At 37.5% G+C, this 22,138-nt stretch overlaps 1 protein-coding gene across 1 annotated transcript; it reads right to left on the reverse strand.

Moving 5' to 3' along the window:
- Positions 1–522: 522 nt before the first annotated feature.
- On the reverse strand, positions 523–5,765 carry LOC104211607 (disease resistance protein RUN1-like). Its single transcript, XM_070164450.1, has 5 exons — positions 4,688–5,765; positions 3,237–4,332; positions 2,214–2,489; positions 1,272–2,123; positions 523–1,192 (listed from the first exon to the last, which is right to left on the reverse strand). Exons 1-5 carry the CDS (start codon positions 5,185–5,187, stop codon positions 731–733), a joined length of 3,186 nt encoding a protein of 1,061 aa, XP_070020551.1. The 5' UTR covers positions 5,188–5,765; the 3' UTR covers positions 523–730.
- Positions 5,766–22,138: the final 16,373 nt, after the last annotated feature.

A 22,138-nucleotide genomic window follows, 5' to 3' on the forward strand; every position in this document is an offset into this window, starting at 1 on the left:
CTTAGTAGTTGCAAGTCGATAGGGCGTTCAAACAACTTCAAGCTGCAATAATACGTCCTATACATGATTGATTAATGACGTTTCTCAATGACATCTTTAAGATCTCAAAGCTTCCTAAACAAATTTGATTAAAAATGAAAACTTTGAATACTTTTCTTAGAGATGCATTTGTTATTATTTTCCTGCACCCAACATATAATTAATTTCTCACAACTATTTATTTAAACTATTTCAAAGCTCACAATCATATTTATAAATTAATATATTTTCATAAAAGTTAGGTTTTGGTTGGTCGACTAGTGCGGTCCCTCTGCTTCTTAGTGTGTCTTCCACTATCATAAAAAGCAAAATAAAGCACAGGTACAAATAATAGAACCAACTATTTTATGGTACAAATATGTTTCTTCACTATTTTTCTTACTCTTCTATTTATAATCACAATATCTGTAACAGGCCAATCGCCATGCAATGGTACAATAGCTGAGTGTAAGGAAGAGTTGGAGATAATAATGGAGTCTGATATTAGTAGAAAATTTCTTGAAGAAAGAAAAAAATATATTTTTTCTGGAGCTTTAAAAAGATCAATATCAATTAGAAATTAACTGATCAACTAAATATTAATAGTGTAATATAAAATACAATTTGATTAGCTCTAAAGGAAAACTATTTCTGACTCAGAACTTTGAGCTTTAATGGAGGATTGAAACTCTTTTGGGGTTCTTCAACTAATCTATTGCCACCAATTCCTGACATTTTTCGCCCTAGTATAAGAATGATCCACGTCTCCAGGCAAAGATATAACATTACCATGTTGGTCTAAATATAACAAATGGATCCCTATCTTCTTTAGGGTAAAGTCGTCAGACCACACTTTTATCTTTTTCCCGCCTTTAATCATCTGGCCATCAAAAGGTTCATCTAAGTAAGATATGTAACATACAAATGTCAGTTCTCTGTGTTCTTCAGGTATATTCAACGGCTCAATTAAAGTTTCTTTACGGGCAATACTAATTGAGAAGCTTGGAAAAGGGGCTTCTTCATCGGAAAAGCCGAAAACAAACCAGAGAACCATTCCTAAAAAGTTATACTCCTTATTATGTGTCGGCATAGTCAAACGCATAGATGAAGCTGTTACTTGATTCCTGCACCATTCTGGAATCTCATTGCATTCCAGATAAATTTCTAAATCACGCTGCATCGGGAAAAAACTCAAGATCATTAATATGATATATAGGGGAGAGAGAGAGAGAGAGAGAGAGAGAGAGACTAACCTCATCTGGATCTTTTCTAGATAGAAATGATAGAGCAGGTGCACTAAAGAAGCCTTCATTGAATGGATTCTGCAGAGAACTACAATTTGTCATGTTGATCGACCATATAGAAGGGAGGTTGTCCAACTCTGTAATCTTGACCAATTTTTGGCAATTTTCAAGTTCAATAATTGCAAGATTCTCTAAATTTGACACTGACAGGAGTGTTTGAAGATTCTCACAGTCATTCAAACACAACTCCTTCAATAATCGTAACTTAGAAAAATCAATGGGTAGACAATGGAAACTGTTGCCACTCAAATCTAAATATTCTAAGGAGGATAAGCTGCCAATATTCCTAGGAATATCAGCCTCGGACAAATTACAGTATGTAAGGCTCAAATCGGATACAAAGGTTGACAAGGAATATTGTATCCGATGGACTCCTCTTCCAGAAATACTCCTTTCGGTCTCTACCTTTCGACCTCCCACTCTCAAAGTTTCAAGATTTCTTAGCATTTCAATGGATCTAGGCAATTGTTTTATACCCGTATCATATGCATCAAGAGATCTTAGACTTTTCATATCTCCAAGGTTATCAGGCAGTGTTTTTATAGATGAGCAGCCATCGATGTCCAAGTCTTCAAGGGATTTTAGCTGGCATATGCTGCTTGGAAGATCCGTAATTTTTTCGCAATTAGACATATCTAGTTTAATTAGTCTGTCCAAATTTCCTATTGATGAATGGATCTCTGTCAGACTTGAACAACTACCAAGGAACAAATTCTCAAGACTCAGTGAACCATTGAAGTTTGGAGTGCTTCTGAGTTGCTTGCAACGAGAGAGATCCAACTTCTTCAAACTTCTACAACACTAAAAGTAAACCAAATATAGTTTCAATTAACATTTTCTTTCACTCGGTGGCAAACAATACACATGAAATTGTAAAATTGAGTAACAAACCTGCAAATTCAATTGAAATTCTTGGATATCACTCTCCCGCATATCTAGAACTACCAGATTCTCAGCTGGAAAATTTGATGGTATACATTTTAAAGGACATTTTTTCCAAGATAACCATCTGAGCTCCTTGGACAACAGCTCAAAATCTCCACTAATATGTAACTCATCCATTATAAGAACCCTAAGGGTTTTCATTTTCTTAAATGCTTTGGTGCTCAAGTTCACTCCCTTAAATTCTCGTGGATCTACCTTCAGTAGTTCTACCTTTTTGGAACCCTGTAGTTCGGTGGAAAGATTAGTATCTTAAGACCATCTTAAGTCCCACCTATTAAGAGGGGAAAATGTTTTATACCTATTGAAGGTCAAACAAAGAGGTTACACCATATGTATCAAGAAAAATGAACTTACACATTAGAGGATGTTAAAAAAAATGTAAAATTGCTCAGAAAGCTAAGATGAGAGTCTTTCAAAAACTAGCTAGCACCATTCAATAAATTCACATGATAATATCAATGGGGAAAAACATAAATAAACAGAACAAATTGCCTGAAGCCCGGTAATAGTATCAATTAAAGATAGAATATATATTATATTATATTTAAAAGAATATTTTGTATATATTGCTCTAGAAATAATAACATAAATGTTACACATATGTACCTATTCAATTGTTTTCAAAAGTGCACATGCCTAATTTCTTCGAGAGCAAACTTAATTTCCACAATTAGATAAAATAGGAAATCAGTAAGAACATAATTAAACAAAAAAATGATGAATGAGAAAAAAAGAAGATAAATTCAAACATCTTTCAATAACTAATCTTGGAGATAATATGGTATATGCCCACAAGTGTGTGTGTGTGCGTGTATATATAACCTTTAGAGTTTTGAAATGTCATTTCTATTTTGCAATGGTTGACAAACTACTAGAAAAAACTAACTAACTAGAGACGAAAGCACAAATGAATTTAATTCTAATGATGAAAAAATAAATTATAAGTGGAAAGAGAAAAGTATTACTGACTTTATTTCCTTGTAGAACATAACGGACTTCTTGCGGAATGAATAATCTACTCCGTTTCCCAGGATCTCGAGCTGATTCCATGCGAACGACTTCTCTTCCCATATCTCGCACTAAATCATGCATCTCCAAAATATTCAAAGATCTTTGAAGCAAGTGTTTTTGGATTAAAGTTGCAATTGCACTTTTAGCATGAAAGCCACATGCATTTACCATTTCAGTAACTTCATGCTCATTAAACCCATGGAAGGCGCATGCAATATCGAGGAAAACAGTCTGTGTTTCATCATCAAGTCCATCAAAGCTTATCTTGAGAATCTTTTGGATATCACAATGAGGAATTGATCTTAATTTTTCGAATTCATATCCCCATTCTTCTATAGAACTTCCTTGTAAGTGTGACCCCAATGTCACAAGAGCTAATGGTAGCCTACCTGAATATCTGATTATGTCTCGTGCCAAATTAACATAATCTTCTGGTGGAAAATGACTGTCAAAAGCATGCCAACAAAAAAGTAACATAGCTTCATTGTCATTTAATAGTTCGGCCTCATATCTCTCTTTTTCTCCAAACCGACATAGCAATCGCTTGTCTCGGGTGGTAGTGATTATTAAACTACCCGAACCAAACCAACTTCTTTCTCTTGTTAAGGATTCTAATTGGTTTTTGTGGTCCACATCATCAAGAACAATTAGAACCTTCTTTGACTCGAGTCTTGCTTTGATTAGATTGATGCCTTGAGCGACACTGCCAACTTTGATGTCCTTATTTTTGAGTACTTGTTGAAGAAGTTTCTCTTGTAGCTTGACAAGACCAAATTCTTCAGCTTCTGATCTAACATCTGAAAGGAAGCAACTACTATCGAAGAGACGAAACATTCGATTGTAGATAGCTTTTGCCAGAGTTGTTTTCCCTATGCCACCAACTCCGTGAATACCAATCATGCGAACTTCATCTTCACATTCATTTTGCAATAACAACTCTATATCTTTGACACGAGAATCTACTCCAACTGGGTGCCAAGCAACATCTAGAGGTGTCTGGTTGACCTCTTGTAGGACTTGCTGTATAATTTTTTCAATAAACTTTGATTCATGCCTACAAATTTTTTAGCAAAATCAAAAAACTAAAAGAAATACTACTCCAATAAATAAAACTTTGATATTTGAAAATATTTGACGGACAAATCAAAATCGATAGCCAAGACATAACATAGTGGGATGAATCTAAGCAACAAAATAGATAACTTACCACGTCATATAGGATATTTTAAGAAATAATTTAAGTTATATATATATATATATATATATATATATATATATATATTGATAGTGTAAATATTTCAATACTGTCAATGCATAGAACTTTAACTCTTTGAACATTTAGTATCACATCCTATAAACAATTGAACAAATAACAAATGAAATTATATAGTTGAATCAAGAAAATGTACCCGTCAGCAACATTTTGCAAATGCCATCCAGATAAATTTGCAGCTTCAGTAAGTGCAGCTCTCCATTTCTCCACCATTTGAGCCCCAATGGATCGTTCCTTATGTTTAACCAAAGCTTCACCAAATAACCCAGTTTGCTTTCGCACTTCAGAAGGATCAACATCATAGAAAATAGGCAAAACCATCTGCTTTAATTTCTCTTTGCATTCAAGAATTTTAACTAGTTCATTTAGACACCAACTAGAGGAAGCATAGTTTCTTGAGAAAACAATAATGGAAATTCTTGACTCTTCAATTGCTTTCTCTAATTCTCTGGAAATCACGTCACCCTTTCTCAATTCCTCATCGTCGATGAAGGTTTTAACTCCAACATTATCTAATTTGGAATAAAGATGACCAGTGAATGTTTTTCGGGTGTCTTCACCTCTAAAACTCAGGAATACTTCATAAGAGAAGTGAGAAGATGTAGATGATTCTCCTCTGACTAATTGAGTATCCATTTAAGGGTTGATGAGAACGCAAGAATTAAGGGATGATTTTTTAGTAAATCTTTAGACTGAAAACACAGAATCTAATCCATGGCCGTCCCCTAGCCAGTTATAAAGTTCACATCTCCACTTCTTCTTTCCGCCCTCAACCCCTTTTTTTCACCTTCCAATTATGGCAACTCTGCAAAAATTCAAGCTATTAGCGACCCAATTTTCTGTAGCAGCAGGAAGCCCAACTCGAAGCCCAACAACTAGCCCAGTCATTCACTTCTGCCGCCGTAAAACTCTCCGCATGCTCCTCACCCGCAGCGGCAACGCCAGCAGCGACGGAGGAAGTGATCGACGGCTATTTTCCGAGGACGATGCGTCGCCGGATCGGATATTCAACGACGGCGATTCGCCGGATAAAAAGGAAGTGGTGGTGAGAAACACGCTTAAGATTTTGTTCGTTTTGTCGCCGGAAAATTCGAGAGGGATTTTCACCGGAAATTTCTAGTGCCGGTGGTAGTATTGGATCGGCAGTTCAGAGAATTCGGCCGTTGACGGCGACGGTTGCTTAGGAGGGTTTGGAGACCTATGCTTGTGAGTAATTAAATTGGAATCTATTGTATTAACGCTAATTGCGGTTATTAGAGAATAAATAAAGTAAGTTTTGAATCCTATTTTTTTTTTTAAAAAAAAGATGATTTTTTAGTAAAGGAAAAGTAGCTAAGCAAGAGTTACGGGTTGTGGTGGAGTAGTAAGTAGTATTTTAAAAGGTATTTTTGGGACTCGCCCCTAGGCGGGGCACTTGCAAAACGCCCTATGGCTCATGTATGGGGCTTAGTTCTGTGAGGCTTCCGCCCCAAGCGCTCAACCGTGCGCCTTAAACACGCCTAACGCGGAACGCTCGGGGCTCGCCTAACAGTTCTAACACAAATCACGTGTCGAATTTTCTAATTAATATTGTTGACCTTCAAAATTCTTTAACGAATTAATAATAAAAGTTCTATTCATCGATAGAAATATGAAGATTGAGCAAAACTCTAATAATGAGACGTAGTATTGCGAATTTATATCTTTACTTGTTATTGGGCGTGTCTTAGTTTATTTGTCCCTACTTGTTATACACTTTTATTAATTTGACATCTTAAACTAATTTGTATTTATCATGAAGGAGTAATATTTTTATAATCGTACTAATAAGATTTTATTAATTATTTATTTGGAAGAATTACAAGAAAATACACATGACTTCACATCATAACAAAAAATAGCCCATGTTTTTAAGTTTTACCCGACCTAGCCCACATTTCAAAGCACTAGCAAATTTAAAATTTGTGTTCTTACAACCATTGCTTCTAAAAGCTATGGAGTTAAATATGTGTTCTCGCAATCATTGCTTTCAGTCTCCCTTCTTCTCACATCTTCTACATATGCTTCAAGGGGCCATGTATTTTCTGTTCTCCTCTTGTGTCACTTGCTTGCAATGTAAGAAAATTGAAGAGTAGAAGTCCACCATTGAAGACCATTCAAAGCTTTACTTTCGAAAATGGTTTTTTTTTTGAATTTGTTAGTTGTTTGGATTGTGTATTGTTCCAATTGATTGAAAATATCAAAATGAGTTCAAAATTTAAATTTGAAGTGATTTGGAGTAGATTTGAGCAAGATTTGAGTTAAATTTCAGAAAAGATGCAAGGAATAAGACGAAGTCAGTTTTTTGTATAATTATGTAAAATCTTGTATAATACTAGTGTATATGAGTATAGAAACACACCTTATACATTATTATACACTTTTATACAAGCGTTTGTTGATGAACTTCTTCCACGATTTTCAGTTGCAATTCTTGTTCAAAACCAGTCCAAATCTCCATTAAATGACTTCAAATTTTATATACAACCTCCTTATACTATTTCTAACTAGCCTAAATAATATACACTCCAAATTTATCACAAAATCAAATTCGGAATTTAAATCCACATATTTAAGTTTGTTAAAAATCTAATTTTTACCACCCAAATGAATTTGGTTTGTTGAACTAATATTTGAGTCATAGTTACTGATTCGAAAATTAATTTAAAATCTTGAGGAATCTTTCTTAAAAATTAAATAGTAATTTTGAGAACCTATTGGAGTTGGATGTTGAATCTTAGCCTATTATTTTTGGGCTAGTTGGTTGTAAATTGAAATATGGGCTATAAAATTGAAAAGAATGGAGCCTAGTTGTTCTAATGTGAAATTTTCCCTATTTATTTTTAGGAAGGTAAAATGTGGAGTTTGATATTTTTTAAAGAAATTGTAATTTTTTAATTATTTGAAAGTTAAAGACGTTATACGTGATTTGTATGCATTAGTTATATTTAAAAAGCATGCTAGATATTTTTTTCTATGAGCTCCTTTAATTTTCTTTTAATTTTTAACTTTTAATTTATATTTTATATTTTTTTTTGTGTTATTATGTTATTTATTAATTTATAAATTAAATTTTTTATGTTGTATTATTAATTTATAAATTAAAAATCATGCCTCAAAGTTTACGCCTCGCTCTGTATCAAGTAAAATGTCCCGCCTCACCCTCCCGCCTTTTAAAATATTGATTAGAACAACTTATATAAAGAAGCAATCTTCAAGTTTTATGCAATTTTACTTGTTTATAAATATTTACTATCATTATATTATTTTATAAAATATTAAAAATTAAATACCTACGGGGCTTACGCCTCGCTGGGGCATATGTAAAACGCCTCGCCTTATGCTAACGCCTTTTAAAATACTGGTAGTAAGTACTCCTTCTTAATCAACGGATTAGTCGAGCCCAATATAAATACCCGATACCGAGTAAGAGATAAAAATAAAAATAAAAACTAAGCAGAGTTACGTATAAGCACAAGTCTTATGGTTTCTAGTTGGAAACTTTAAATCTTGGGTCAAGTGAAGGAAATTTCTCTTGATATTTGTTAGACTTCGTAAGAGAAGTTTCCCAAGATTTTTCTTGGATATCTTTTTTATACTACATAAAACAAAAATTCACCTATTTGAGTAAATTTTTGCTTCTATAAAAATTTCATATTTCACTTGAAGTTGAATTTTGAAAAATTATTTTTCAAAATTTTCGTGTTCAAACACAACTCTAATTTTCAAATACTATTTTCACTGAAATTCTTTTTTTTTTCTTCAGAGTTTCACAATTGTTATGTCTAAACGCCCACATAATTTAGTCTGATGGGCTAAATAATTTTCAAACTTTACATCTACAAAAGTGATGTACAAAGTTAAACTCATATATTAATACTACTAGTAAATGCTGGCCCGTGCCAAAAACACGGACACAAATGTTTTATTGCATCTTATAATAACTTCTTTTTCATTCACGTTTTTGCTTTATTTTTGTTCTATTTTATTAATCAAAAGATTTAAAAGTTTATTGTGATTTAAATTTGTTGCTCGTGAGATATTAAAACAATTTCTTACTTTAAAGTATGCAAGACATACTTGCTTATTCTTATTTTAATGATATTTTTTACTGTAAATTATTTTTCACGATAGTCTTATATGCTTCCCTTGAAAGTGAATACAAGCTATGAAGTTGTATCTTTTTTGGGTAATGCACAATTTTTTAAATATTTTTTCTAGAAACATATTTGTAGGATAACCTCACTCTCTTTGGCATTTCCATTATAATTTATATGTTCAACCAAGGACGATGTAGTGTGTATATTATGGTTATTCGAACAGAACCATGAAACAACCAAACATTTTGTATACAATAATGAATAATTTTTCGCCGGCTAAAATTGGAGTGTTATTAGAGGAGAAAAACGTATATATATATATATATATATATATATATATATATATATATATATATATATATATATATATATATATATGTGTGTGTGTGTGTGTGTGTGTGTGTGTGTGTGTGTGTGTGTGTGTATATATATATATATATATGTATATATGGATGTTCATTTAGTACTCCATTGTAAATAAGCTTCCTGAAGAAGCTTATCCATATGGGATCCCGCCGTAAATATGGTCATCTATTTAGTACTCTATTGGAAATAAGCTTCCTGAAGAAGCTTATCATTTCGATATTCTGTTATGGATAAATATTACCCCGGCAGAAGATTATATATATCTGGTACAGTAGCAGCTTACAAGCAACTTACAAGAAGCTTATACAACAGCTTGCAGTAACAGCTTACAAGCAGCTTACACAGTAACTTGCAGTAGTAGCTTACAAGCAGCTTGCAGTAGCAGCTTACACAGCAGCTTGCAGTAGCAGCTTACACAGCAGCTTCTTTTCTTCTATAAATAGAGGAGATTTCAGTTCATTATGTACATGAATTTGAAGTTGAATAATAAATATCTTTCTCTCTCTCTCTCTCTCTCTCTCTCTCTCTCTACTTGTCTTCGGTTTATTTACTTTAAAGTCTTTATTTTATAACACGTTATCAGCACGAGACTCTGCCATCTCGAGCAAATACTTTGAAAGTATCAAAGGTACGAACTTTTTTTTTATAAATAATGTCAAATCTTTTTAAACGTGAATTTGTAGTATTGGATATATCGGGCAAAAGCTATGTGTCTTGGATGCTTGATACTGAAATTCATCTTGATATGATGGGTCTAGCAGACACCATCAAAGATAAGTTATGCGTTTTACTTGCTATATATGCTACTGCCATTAAAATAAAATAAAAAAGGTACTTAGGAACTTAGTAAGCGAGCCATAATCATTGGACGAGATTCTTGAGCATTTTATGAATTTTCAAACACTATAATTATATCTTTATGTTCCTTTTTTCACTTACTCGTTTTCGAATTAAGATTTTAATTTTACCCCAGAAGAGTAATATTGCATAGGAAATTATAAAGTGGATGACATTGTTAGATCCACCACCAGAAGTGATTATGTTTCGTATATCTCATTGTAACTAAATTTTTGTTAACCACCAGAAGTGGTATATGTTTATGGCCACCAGAAGTGATAATTTAGGTTTTTCATGGTTACAATTGAAGATAAGCTAGAGAAATATTCTCTATAGTACATGCATGTCTCGATTTGCTCTTGAAGTAGCATTATCGTAAAAGAGCTTCTAAGACATCACACGATATGTGTGATTAATGCGTGTTCAGATAATTATGTTCCGTTCCCTGAAGGATGAGAACTTTTGATAAATATTAATCCATTTCCTGAAGTGAATGTGACAATATTAATAAAGCTCGTAAATATGAGCGCTATATTAATGTAAATATGTTACGATTCACCTCCAGAAGAGGTAAGATGATTGAGAGAATATATACTCAATATTTCGTATTTTAAATTTTCTCCTTAAGTAGTAAACCAATTGAATTATTCTCTTGAAGCAGGAAAATATTATGAAAGTGTCTCTTTTTGTGCTTAAATAAAATAATAAGCTATTCAAAGTTATTTTTGAAGCACATTTTCATTCCCTGGAGTGAATGAAGAAATACCACAACTCACCTCCTAAAGAGATAGAATAACAAAGGATATAAATCTTATTTTTGTGGCATAAAGATCATTGTCGCACGTACCCATTGTACGTAAAATATCTTGAATTTTTTTATTAAATATCATTCCAAGGCAAACGTATTCTTTTAGAATGCTTTATACTACAACCACATCAGTACATTATGGTTAGTTATTGAGTTCCCCAAAGGAAATAATAATTCATGTATCTTTTCTTAAAGGACGCAATGACTATGTGGTTGCCGCATTGATACAAAATATTCAGATGTTAATGGTAATTCTCCTTGAAGGAGATATTTGTCACGAAGTTAGTAGTATAATATTAAAATTCTTGATTTTCATCATTTATAAATTTAGAATTGGCTTTGTATTGTCTATTTATGATTTTCTCTCATAACACCAGAAGTGTTTGAGCAATATTTGGTAGTACAAAATTTATCAAAAGCTCTCGAAGAGCTATCTGTTTGTCTAGAAGACATATGACACCAGTAGTGTCCGATAAATATTAGATTGTGGATAATGAATGAAGGCTCTTGAAGAGCTTATATATAAATATGTCATTCATAGTATATGATTATGGTCAAAACACATGTTGTAGTAAACTTGAAGTTTACTAATACAAATGACAATCATACTGAGACTACAAATGATTAATAGATTGAAAATCTTCATGTTTCCACATCATAGGGGGTAAAAATGTATGTGAGAAGTTACCCGCCTTATTCTTCAATTTGTACTACATCATTTATCACAGTAGACCAGAAGTTTACTAATGCAAAAACAGCTACAGTAAATCAGAAATTTACTTATACAAAAGTAGCCACAGTAAACCAGAAGTTTACTAATGCAAAAGCAGTTACAATAAATCAGAAGTTTACTAATTCAAAAGTTTATGTCACAGTGAACCGGAAGTTTACTAAGAGATAACACATAATAATGAACATCCAAAGGGGAGTGTAATGAAAATATTATTGTGGATTTCCATTTATTACTCCACTGTAGATAATCTTCCTGAAGAAGATTATTCATTTAGTACTCCATTGAAGTTTTCTACAAGTAGCTGATGCATGCAAGTTGCAAGGAACTCAATGAAATGACTTGTAGCAGCTTCTTGGTTTGATGAGATTAATTTAAATCAATCTGAAATAGTGGTGGATAATATTCTTTACAAACTCAACTTTTTGAGAAGATGGTATACAAGATTTGAATGCGGAGACTCAAATATTTGAAACAAGGTTTTCATCAGGGGGAGTAAAATACGCGATGCACTCTTTTTTCCTTACTAGGGTTTTTTCCCACAGGGTTTTCCTTATACGGTTTTTAATGAGGCACCTAGCAGTGCGCATTAATAAATATGTATACTGTTTTTCCTTCACTAGGATTTTTTCCCACGGGGTTTTTCCTAGTAAGGTTTTAATGAGGCACGTTATCTTTTAATGAACATCCAAGGGGGAGTGTTATATATATATATATATATATATATATATATATATATATATATATATATATATTATGGATGTTCATTTAGTACTCCGTTGTAAATAAGCTTCCTGAAGAAGCTTATTTATATGGGACTCCACCATAAATATGGTTATCTATTTAGTACTCTATTGGAAATAAGCTTCCTGAAGAAGCTTATCATTTCGGTACTCCGTTATGGATAAATATTACTCCCAGCAGAAGATTATCTATATCTGGTACAATAGCAACTTACAAGAAGCTTATACAACAGCTTGCAGTAGCAGCTTACAAGCAACTTACAAGCAGCTTACACAGCAGCTTGCGTAGTAGCTTACAAGCAACTTACACAGCAGCTTGCAGTAGCAGCTTACACAACAACTTCCTTTCTTCTATAAATAGAGGAGATTTCAGTTCATTATGTACATGAATTTGAAGTTGAATAATAAATCTCTCTACTTATCTTCGGTTTTTTTACTTTAAAGTCTTCATTTTATAACATGGAAATCACAGACATTGTATACATCTTATGTATCTTTAAGCTAATTAAATATTCATACCAGCTTTATTTGGATTTATATGCATGATGATAATTTGACTTTAGTTAGGATTCTTGAAAAAAAAATTCTTTTAACTGCAAATGTCTAACGAAAAGAGCATGAAACAATTTTTCTCTTTTGTGGTGAGCTTAAAAAACTTAAGGACTTTTTTACCCCACTATGTATTTGCTATTCAGTTTATAATGTACAAGTGAATTTTCGAGATTATTAAAAATTACATGTAGTTTCATAGTTATGTACTGTATACTTAAATTTTTATGACTACTATTTGATTAATTATGTAGTCTTTTGACGTTCTTTTTGAGCAAGATGTTCAAGGAGTAGTTTATTTTGCTATTTATTATATTTTACTTAAAATGTCAATTATGATAGTATGAAACTTTTTTTGAACTATATTATTTTTTATTTAAGAAGCATGGAAAATAATATGTTAGATTTCTTATTTTACTAAGAAGAAATTATTGAAGTTAAAATAAGTAGACATAGCATCTAGAATAAGGTTAAAACTTAAGTTTGACACTTTACGTAATATTTTAGAAGTTTTTTCATGATAAAAAATATTTCAAAAAAATGTAAAGAATATTACTTTAGTTACGTGTCTTATTTTTTTCTTCTAAAAATGCATGTTAAACTACTTTAACGTGATATATGCTACACGACGAAAGGGTAAGAACTAGAAAAAATTGACCTACAAAAGCACTCCCAAATTATTTTTGTAAATGTAAATCTTATTTCTAAAATGTGAAGATATATATATATATATATATATATATATATATATTGTGACGACCCAAAAGGTCATCACCGGTTTTCTCTCTTTTTTCGTGCTTTCAAGGCCTTGAAAACCTCACCTTTAGTTGTCTCGATTTGCGTGCACAGCCCGGGCGTGTAGCCGGAAAAGCTTATGTGTTAAATTATGTGAAATTTGATAAATTGTGGCTTTAAAATGGTTAAAATTGACTTTAGTCAATATTTTGGGTAAACGGATCCGGAACTGTGATTTGACGTTACTGGAGGGTCCGTAGAAAAATATGGGACTCGAGCGTATTCCCGGAATCGAAATCCGAGGTCCCGAGTCCGAGAAATGAATTTTTGAAAGAAATTATTTTCTGAAATTTAATATGAAGATTTGAAATAAAAATGAATTAGAAAGCATTGGTATTGGGCCCGTATTTTAATTCCGGCGCCCGGTACAGGTCTTATATGTGGTTTAAGCACTTTCTGTGAAATTTGGTTGAAATCGGACGCCGTTTGACGTGTTTCGGACTTAAAACTCTAAATTTGAAAGTTTATGAAGTTTGAAGAAAAACTAGTGATTTTGAGGCGTGATTCGTTGTTTATGATGATATTTGGCGATTTGATCGCACGGATAAGTTCATATGAGGTTGTTGAGTTAGTACATGTGTTTGGTTAGGAGCCCCGAGGGCTCGGGTGTGATTCGGAGTTGTTTCGGAGTGGTTTTGGCCTTAGAAAAATTGCAGAAGTTTCAGTTCTGATGTTCTGGTATCCAGTTCTATGCGATAGCATAGGTAGCATTGCGATCTCATAGAGTAATCCTTGAGGTGCCCCACATTTGTTCTATGCGATCGCATAGATTCATCCGCGATCGCATAGCTTAGCCAGATCCTTCAATGCGAACGCAACCTTTAATCCGCGTTCGCGTTTCATTAATCCAAACCTGGAACGCACAACCTTTTCTTCTATGCGTTCGCAGCAGCCCTTCTGCGATCGCAATGACCAGCTTCCCCTTACCCTATGCGATCGCATTACCATCTTTGCGATAGCATAGGGCATTTTTACCCAGTGATTTTAAATACCCAAAACAGATCAGTGACGAGATTTAGTCCATATTTCACACGAGTTCTTCTTCTCCACAGCTCTTGAGCAAATTTTTGAGCACTTCTTCACCAAAGCTTCTTGGGTAAGTAAATTCCCACTCATTTCCTTCATCTTCCTTCATTAATTAATGAGTTTCTAAACCTAAATCATGAAATCAAAGTAGAAATTAGGGGTTTTGGGTAGAGTTAGGTTTTTGGGAATTTTGAGTGATTCAACCTCAATTTGGAGTCGGATCTTAAAATAAATTATATATTTGAACTCGTGGGGTTATGGGTAATCGGGTTTTGGTCCGAGCCTTGTGTTGGGACCATGTGGGCCCGGGGTCGAATTTTGGTATTTTTGGAAGAATGCTAGGAACTTTATATCTAAGCTATGGAATTTTGTTATCGAGTCCTTATTGATATTATTGAATTAATTATGCCTAGATATCGTTGTTTCGGAGTCGGATTATAAAGGAAAGGCGGTATTTGAGGGTTGATTGCTATTCTTTGGACCGAGGTAAGTGTTTGTTCTAACTTTGGCTTGAGGGAATAGGATTAGAGTGTTGTTTGCTATTTGCTAATTGTTGAGTACGGTGTATAGGCATGGTGACGAGTATCTATACACCAGAGTCTAGCATGACCGTGAGTCTTATTTGTGTTTATTCGGATTTTGTGATACCTCTTCCTTGTTAAATTGATAAATTTCATATAATGTGAAGAGTTTGAGGAAGAATTATGATCTGTACATTCTTGGAGCATTGGCTCGAGTATATCATAAAACGTGAAAGTATATGAAATGATTAAACCACTTTGGAGCGTTGGCTTAGTTGGTAAAGTGAAATAAGAGGTAAAAAGTGAAAGAAAGAGAAAGAATTATTGAATTGCTCCCTTGCCGGGATGCTTGTTGCTTTGTTGACTATCTCCCTTGCCGGGATGCTTGTTGCTTTGTTGACTATCTCCCTTGCCGGGATGCTGATATTGTTCCCTTGCCGGGTTTTTAACTGCTTAATTGTGCTCCCTTGCCGGGAGTTTGCTGTTTATTTGTATTCCCTTGCCGGGATTTCTATCATTATTTGTCTACTCCCTTGCCCCTTGTTTGTGATTGTTGCTTGGGTGAGGAAGAGTAATAAAGCACGAAGGGTGATGCCGTGCATTGGTTGCTATTGTGAGGATAGAGTGTAAAGCACGAAGGGTGATGCCGTGTATTGTTTTGGTGAGGACGAGAGTAAAAGCACGAAGGGTGATGCCGTGTAAATTGTTGACTTTTGATTCTTGTTGACATTCTGGCTTTGTTACTTCTTTCTGTTATTGAGGATTTCTATTTGAAACTGTTAGTTCCCCATAGCATGCTCCCCCTCTTAGCTGTTTAAATTCTGTATATTTCCTTTTATTGCATATATCTGCACAGGTTGTTTTGGTAGGTCCTGTCTAGCCTCGTCACTACTTCGCCGGGGTTAAGCCAGGAACTTTCCAGCACATGGGGTCGGTTGTGCTGATGCTACACTCTGTGCATTTTTTTGCACAGATCCAGGAGCATCTTTTGGACCTCAGCAGTAGGATTTGATCGGGAGCTGACTTCAGTCCAGAGACACCGAGGTAGCCTTGCTGATGTCCGCAGGCCCGGAGTCTCTCTCTCTTTATTCAGTTTGTTATCTTTTGTACCGAAACAAACAGTTTATAATTTCTTTCAGACGATTGTATTTAGTAAATCTTAGAAGTTCGTGAGCATTGTGACACCAATCTTGGGTAGAGGATTATGTTAAACTTCCGCATTTAATTTCAGTTATCTAAGTTTAAAGACTTCTGCTTTTATTTAATTGTCTTGTTTTGTTTATATTGTTGCGAATGTTATCAGAAATATTTTAATACTTGGCTGGCCTAGCTCCAATAGTAGGCACCATCACGACTCCCGATGGTGGGAAATCCGAATCGTGACAAGTTGGTATCAGAGCACTAGGTTACATAGGTCTCACAACTCAAGGATAACCTTAGTAGAGTCTGAGGGATAGGTACGGAGACGTCTGTATTTATCCCCAGAGGCTACAGAGTTAGGAAAACTTCACATATGTTCTTTTTTGTCGTGCAGTTCTGTTTCCCCAATACTGATTGAATTTCTACTCCGTTCTTTCGCAGATGGCGAGGACACGTGCTTCCTCATCGATCGCGCAGCAGCCCGAGCCCCCAGCAGCGGCTCCTATTAGGGGCAGAGGGCGAGGGCGAGGTCGTGCCAGAGTCCGAGGCAGGGGTAGAGCTCAGCCCCGAGTAGCAGTTCTAGAGGCGGAGCCTCATGTTGATTATGATGAAGAGGTTCTAGCTCCAGTAGCTCCGGTGGGCCCAACTCAGGTCCTAGAGGGTTTCATAGCCACTCCAGTGCTTTAGGACGCTTTGGTCCGATTGGTAGGCTTCATAGAGAGCGTCTCTCGAGCAGGTTTGCTTCCAGTAGCACCAGCCACTTCTCAGGCTGGAGGAGGGGTTCAGACTCCCGCTATACGTACTCTAGAGCAGGTAGCTCCTCAGTTTCAGGTTCTGGTGGTTCAGCCAGCAGTGACAGTATAGCTGCGTACAGCGGCTCAGACCGACAATGGTGCGGCTATGTCCGCCAATGCTCTGTGGAGATTGGATCGATTCACCAAGCTATTCACTACCACATTCAGCGGTGCTTCTTCAGAGGATCCCCAAGATTTCTTATATAGCTTCCACGAGGTTCTTCGGAACATGGGTGTTGTGGAGACCAATGGGGTTAATTTTTCCACCTTTCATCTATCTGGACCTGCCAAGACTTGGTGGAGGGACTATTGCTTAGCCAGACCAGCAGGGTCGCCGTCTTTGACTTAGGACTAGTTTGCAGAGTTGTTTTTGGAGAAGTTTCTCCCAATCACTCAGAGGGAGGCTCTTCGCAGGCAGTTCGAGCACCTCCAGCCGGGCTCTATGACAGTCACTCAGTACGAGACCCGGTTCATTGATCTAGCTCGCCATGCTATTGTCATACTCCCCACCGAGAGAGAGAGGGTGCGAAGGTTTATCGATGGTTTGATTTAGCCGATCCGTCTCCAGATGGCTATGGGAGCCGGGAGTGAGATTATATTTCAGGAGTTGGCCAATGTGGCCCGCAGAGTTGAAATGGTTCTGTTACAGGGAGGTGGTCATGGGTCAGATAAGAGGCCCCGTCATTCAGGCAGATTTAGTGGTACCTCGTCTGGAGGTAGAGATTCATATAGTAGAGGCCATCCTCCTAGGACCTTTCAGTCAGCCCTATAGGTCTCTCATGGTACTTCGGGTGGTCGTGGTTCTCAGCTGCATTATTCAGACCAGCAGCCTTACAGTTCACCATCAACACCTATCAGTGCACCACCGCTCTAGAGTTTTCAGGGCCGTCATCCCCAGCAGCCGAGGGCTTGTTTCACGTGTGGAGACACGAGGCACATTGCCAGGTATTGCCCTCGAGCTTCGAGCAGCTCTCAACACCAGAGTTCTCGTACTATGATTCAGGCACCGGAGGTTTCACAACCTGCCCAGCTAGCTAGAGGTGGTGGCAGGGGTGTTAGAGGTGCAGGTAGAGGTCATAGAGGTGGAGCTCAGGCCGCCAGAGGTGGGGGCCAGCCAGCAGCCGGTCGTCCCAGAGATACAGTTCAGGGAGGTGGGGCCCAGCCCCGGTGTTACGCTCTTCCAGCCAGGCCAGAGGCTGAGTCATTAGATGCTGTCATTACAAGTACTATTCTGGTCTGCGATAGAGATACTTCAGTGCTATTTGACCCTGGATCTACGTATTCATATGTGTCATCCTATTTTGCACCCTACTTGGTTATGCCTAGTGAGGCCTTGAGTATTCCTGTATATGTATCTACACCGGTGGGTGATTCTATAGTGGTTGATCGGGTTCATCGTTCCTGCGTTGTCGTGTTTAGGGGTCTTGAGACCCGTGTTGATTTGTTGCTCTTAGATATGGTGGATTTCGACGTTTATATTAGGGATGGATTGGTTGTCCCCATATCATGCTATCTTGGATTTCCATGCCAAGACCGTGACCTTGGCTTTACCAGATTTGCCCCGACTAGAGTGGAGAGGGACCCCAGGTCATGCCACTCGCAGTGTTATTTCATATGTGAAGGCTCGACGCATGGTCGAGAAGGGGTGTTTAGCTTATCTGGCGTATGTTCGCGATTCCAGCATAGAGGTCCCTTCTATTGATTTTGTACCTATTGTTCGAGAGTTCCCCGAGGTTTTCCCTTCAGACCTGCCGATTATGCCGCCTGACAGGGATATCAACTTTTATGTTGATCTAGCTCCGGGCACTCAACCCATTTCTATTCCACTATATCGCATGGACCCGCCAGAGTTGAAAGAGTTGAAGGAGCAGTTACTAGACTTGCTTGGGAAGGGTTTCATTAGACCCAACATGTCGCCTTGGGGTGCGCTGGTTCTGTTTGTAAAGAAAAAGGATGGCTCGATGAGAATGTGCATTGATTACCGACAATTAAATAAGGTTACAATTAAGAATAAGTATCCACTGCCGAGGATTGATGATTTGTTCGATCAGCTTCAGGGTGCCAAGGTATTTTCAAAGATTGACTTGAGATCTGGCTACCATCAGTTGAGGATTAGGGCATCCGATGTCCTTAAGACAACATTCCGCACTCGGTACGGGCATTATGAGTTCTTGGTTATGTCATTTGGGTTGACCAATGCCCCAGCAGCCTTTATGGATTTGATGAACCGAGTGTTCAGGCCTTATTTGGACTCGTTCGTAATAGTCTTCATTGATGATATTTTGATATATTCCCGCAGCCGGGAGAAGCACGAGCAGTATCTTAGAGTGGTTCTTCAGACCTTGAGGGATAGTCAGTTATATGCTAAGTTCTCGAAGTGCGAGTTCTGGTTGAGCTCAATTGTATTTCTGGGTCATGTTATATCAACAAAGGGTATTCAAGGTTGATCCAAAGAAGATTGAGGTAGTCAAGGGCTGGCCTAGACCAGCATCAGCCACGGAGATTCAGAGTTTCTTGGGGTTAGCAGGCTACTACCGTCGATTCGTGGAGGGGTTCTCGTCTATTGCAGCCCCGATGACCAGGTTGACTCAGAAGGGTGCCCAGTTCAGATGGTTAGATGAGTGTGAGGCAAGCTTTTAGAAGCTCAAGACAGCTCTGACTACAACACCGGTATTGGTTTTGACCACAAGTTTAGGGCCTTATACAGTCTATTGTGATGCATCTCGTGTTGGACTTGGTGCAGTGTTGATGTAGGATGGCAAGGTCATTGCCTATGCTTCGAGGCAGTTAAAGGTTCATGAGAAGAACTATCCAGTGCATGATTTAGAGTTGGCAGCCATTGTTCACGCATGAAGATTTGGAGGCACTATCTGTATGGCGTGGCGTGTGAGGTGTTCACGGATCATAAGAGTCTTCAGTATTTATTCAAGCAAAAGGAGTTGAATTTGAGGCAGAGGAGGTGGCTGGAGTTGTTGAAAGATTATGACATCACTATCCTATATCACCCGGGAAAGGCCAATGTGGTGGCCGATGCCTTGAGTAGGAAGTCAGCCAGTATGGACAGTCTTGCTTATATTCCGGTCGGTGAGAGACCGCTTGCTTTGGACATTCAGGCTTTGGCCAATCAATTTGTGAGGTTGGATATTTCTGAGCCTAGCTGAGTGTTAGCTTGCACGGTCGCTCATTCTTCATTGTTGGAGCGTATCCGTGATCGGCATTTTGATGATCCCCATTTGTGTGTTCTGAGAGACACGATGCAACATGGAGGTGCCAAGAAGGTGACCTTAGATGATGATGGTGTTTTGAGATTGCAGGGGCGAGTTTGTGTGCCCAATGTTGATGGGATTCGAGAGTTGATATTAGCAGAGGCCCATAGTTCCCGGTATTCTATTTACCCGGGCGCCGCAAAGATGTATCAGGATCTGAGGCAGCACTATTGGTGGCGTAGAATGAAGAAAGATATAGTTGCACATGTGGCTCGATGTTTGAATTGTCAGTAGGTTAAGTATGAGCATCAGAGGCCTGGTGGTTTATTTCAGAGGATTGAGCTTCCTGAGTGGAAGTGGGAGCGGATCACTATAGACTTTGTTGTTGGGCTCCCGCAGACTCGGAGGAAGTTTGACGCAGTTTGGGTCATTGTTGATAAGCTGACAAAGTTAGCGCATTTCATTCCTGTGGCAGTCTCCTATTCATCCGAGAGGTTAGTTGAGATCTACATCCTGGAGATTGTTCGCCTTTATGGTGTGCCGATATCTATCATCTCGGACCGAGGTACACAGTTTACCTCGCGTTTCTGGAAAGCTGTCCAGCGAGAGTTAGGCACCCAGGTTAAGTTGAGTACAACATTTCATCCTCAGACGGACGGGCAGTCCGAGCGGGCTATTCAGATATTGGAGGATATGCTCCGAGCTTGTGTCATTGACTTTTGAGGTTCGTGGGATCAGTTCTTGCCTTTAGCAGAGTTTGCCTTCAACAACAGCTACCAATCGAGTATCCAGATGGCTCCTTATGAGGCTTTGTATGGTAGGCGATGTCGATCTCCGGTTGGATGGTTTGAGCCGGGAGAGGCTCGGTTGTTGGGTACAGATTTGGTTCAGGAGGCTTTGGACAAGGTCGGGATCATTCAAGATAGACTTCGTACAGCTCAGTCCAGGCAAAAGAGCTATGCATATCGAAGGGTTCGAGATGTGGCTTTCATGGTCGGTGAGCGGGTATTGCTCCGAGTGTCGCCTATGAAAGGCGTGATGAGATTTGGGAAGAAGGGCAAGCTTAGCCCTAGGTTTATTGGTCCATTTGAGATTCTTGATCGAGTGGGAGAGGTGGCTTATAGACTTGTATTGCCACCGAGCTTATCAGCTGTACATCCAGTATTTCATGTGTCCATGCTTTGAAAATATCACGGCGATCCATCCCACGTGTTAGACCTCAGCATTGTCCAGTTGGACAAGGACTTAACTTATGAGGAGGAGCCGATAGCTATTCTAAACCGGCAGGTTCGCCAGTTGAGGTCGAAGAGTTTTCCTTCGGTTCGTGTTCAGTGAAGAGGTCAGCCTCCTGAGGCATCGACCTGGGAGTTCGAGTTCGATATGCAAGACCGTTATCCTCACCTTTTCCCCGACTCAGGTGCTTCCTTCTTGTGTCCGTTCGAGGACGAATGGTTGTTTTAGAGATGGAGAATGTGACGACCCAAAGGATCATCACCGATTTTCTCCCTTTTTCCGTGCTTCCGAGGACTTGAAAACCTCACCTTTAGTTGCCTCGATTTGTGTGCATAACCCGGGCGCGTATCCGGAAAAGCTTATGTGTTAAATTATGTGAAATTTGATAAATTGTGGCTTTAAAATGGTTAAAGTTGACTTTGCTTAACATTTTTGGGTAAACGGACCCGGAACCGTGATTTGACGTTCCTAGAGGGTACGTAGAAAATTATGGGACTCGGGTGTATTCCCGGAATCGAAATCCGAGGTCCCGAGCCCGAGAAATGAATTTTTGAAAGAAATTATTTTCTGAAATTTAATATGAAAATTTGAAATAAAAATGAATTAGAAAGCATTGGTATCGGGCCCGTATTTTGGTTCCGGCGCCCGATACAGGTCTTATATGTGGTTTAAGCACTTTCTGTGAAATTTGGTTGAAATCGGACGTTGTTTGACGTGTTTC

The sequence above is a fragment of the Nicotiana sylvestris genome, chromosome 1 (genome assembly GCF_000393655.2).
Source record: "Nicotiana sylvestris chromosome 1, ASM39365v2, whole genome shotgun sequence".
NCBI classification, from domain to species: domain Eukaryota; kingdom Viridiplantae; phylum Streptophyta; class Magnoliopsida; order Solanales; family Solanaceae; genus Nicotiana; species Nicotiana sylvestris.

Bases quoted from the DNA above. Each gene is read 5' to 3' on its own strand.
- LOC104211607 (XM_070164450.1), bottom strand. From the start codon at position 5,187: ATGGATACTCAATTAGTCAGAGGAGAATCATCTACATCTTCTCACTTC. The intron at 4,333-4,687 runs GTACATTTTCTT...AAAAATTTGTAG, and splicing joins TTGCAAAATGTTGCTGACGG to GCATGAATCAAAGTTTATTG. The intron at 2,490-3,236 runs GTCAGTAATACT...ACCGAACTACAG, and splicing joins ATGTTCTACAAGGAAATAAA to GGTTCCAAAAAGGTAGAACT.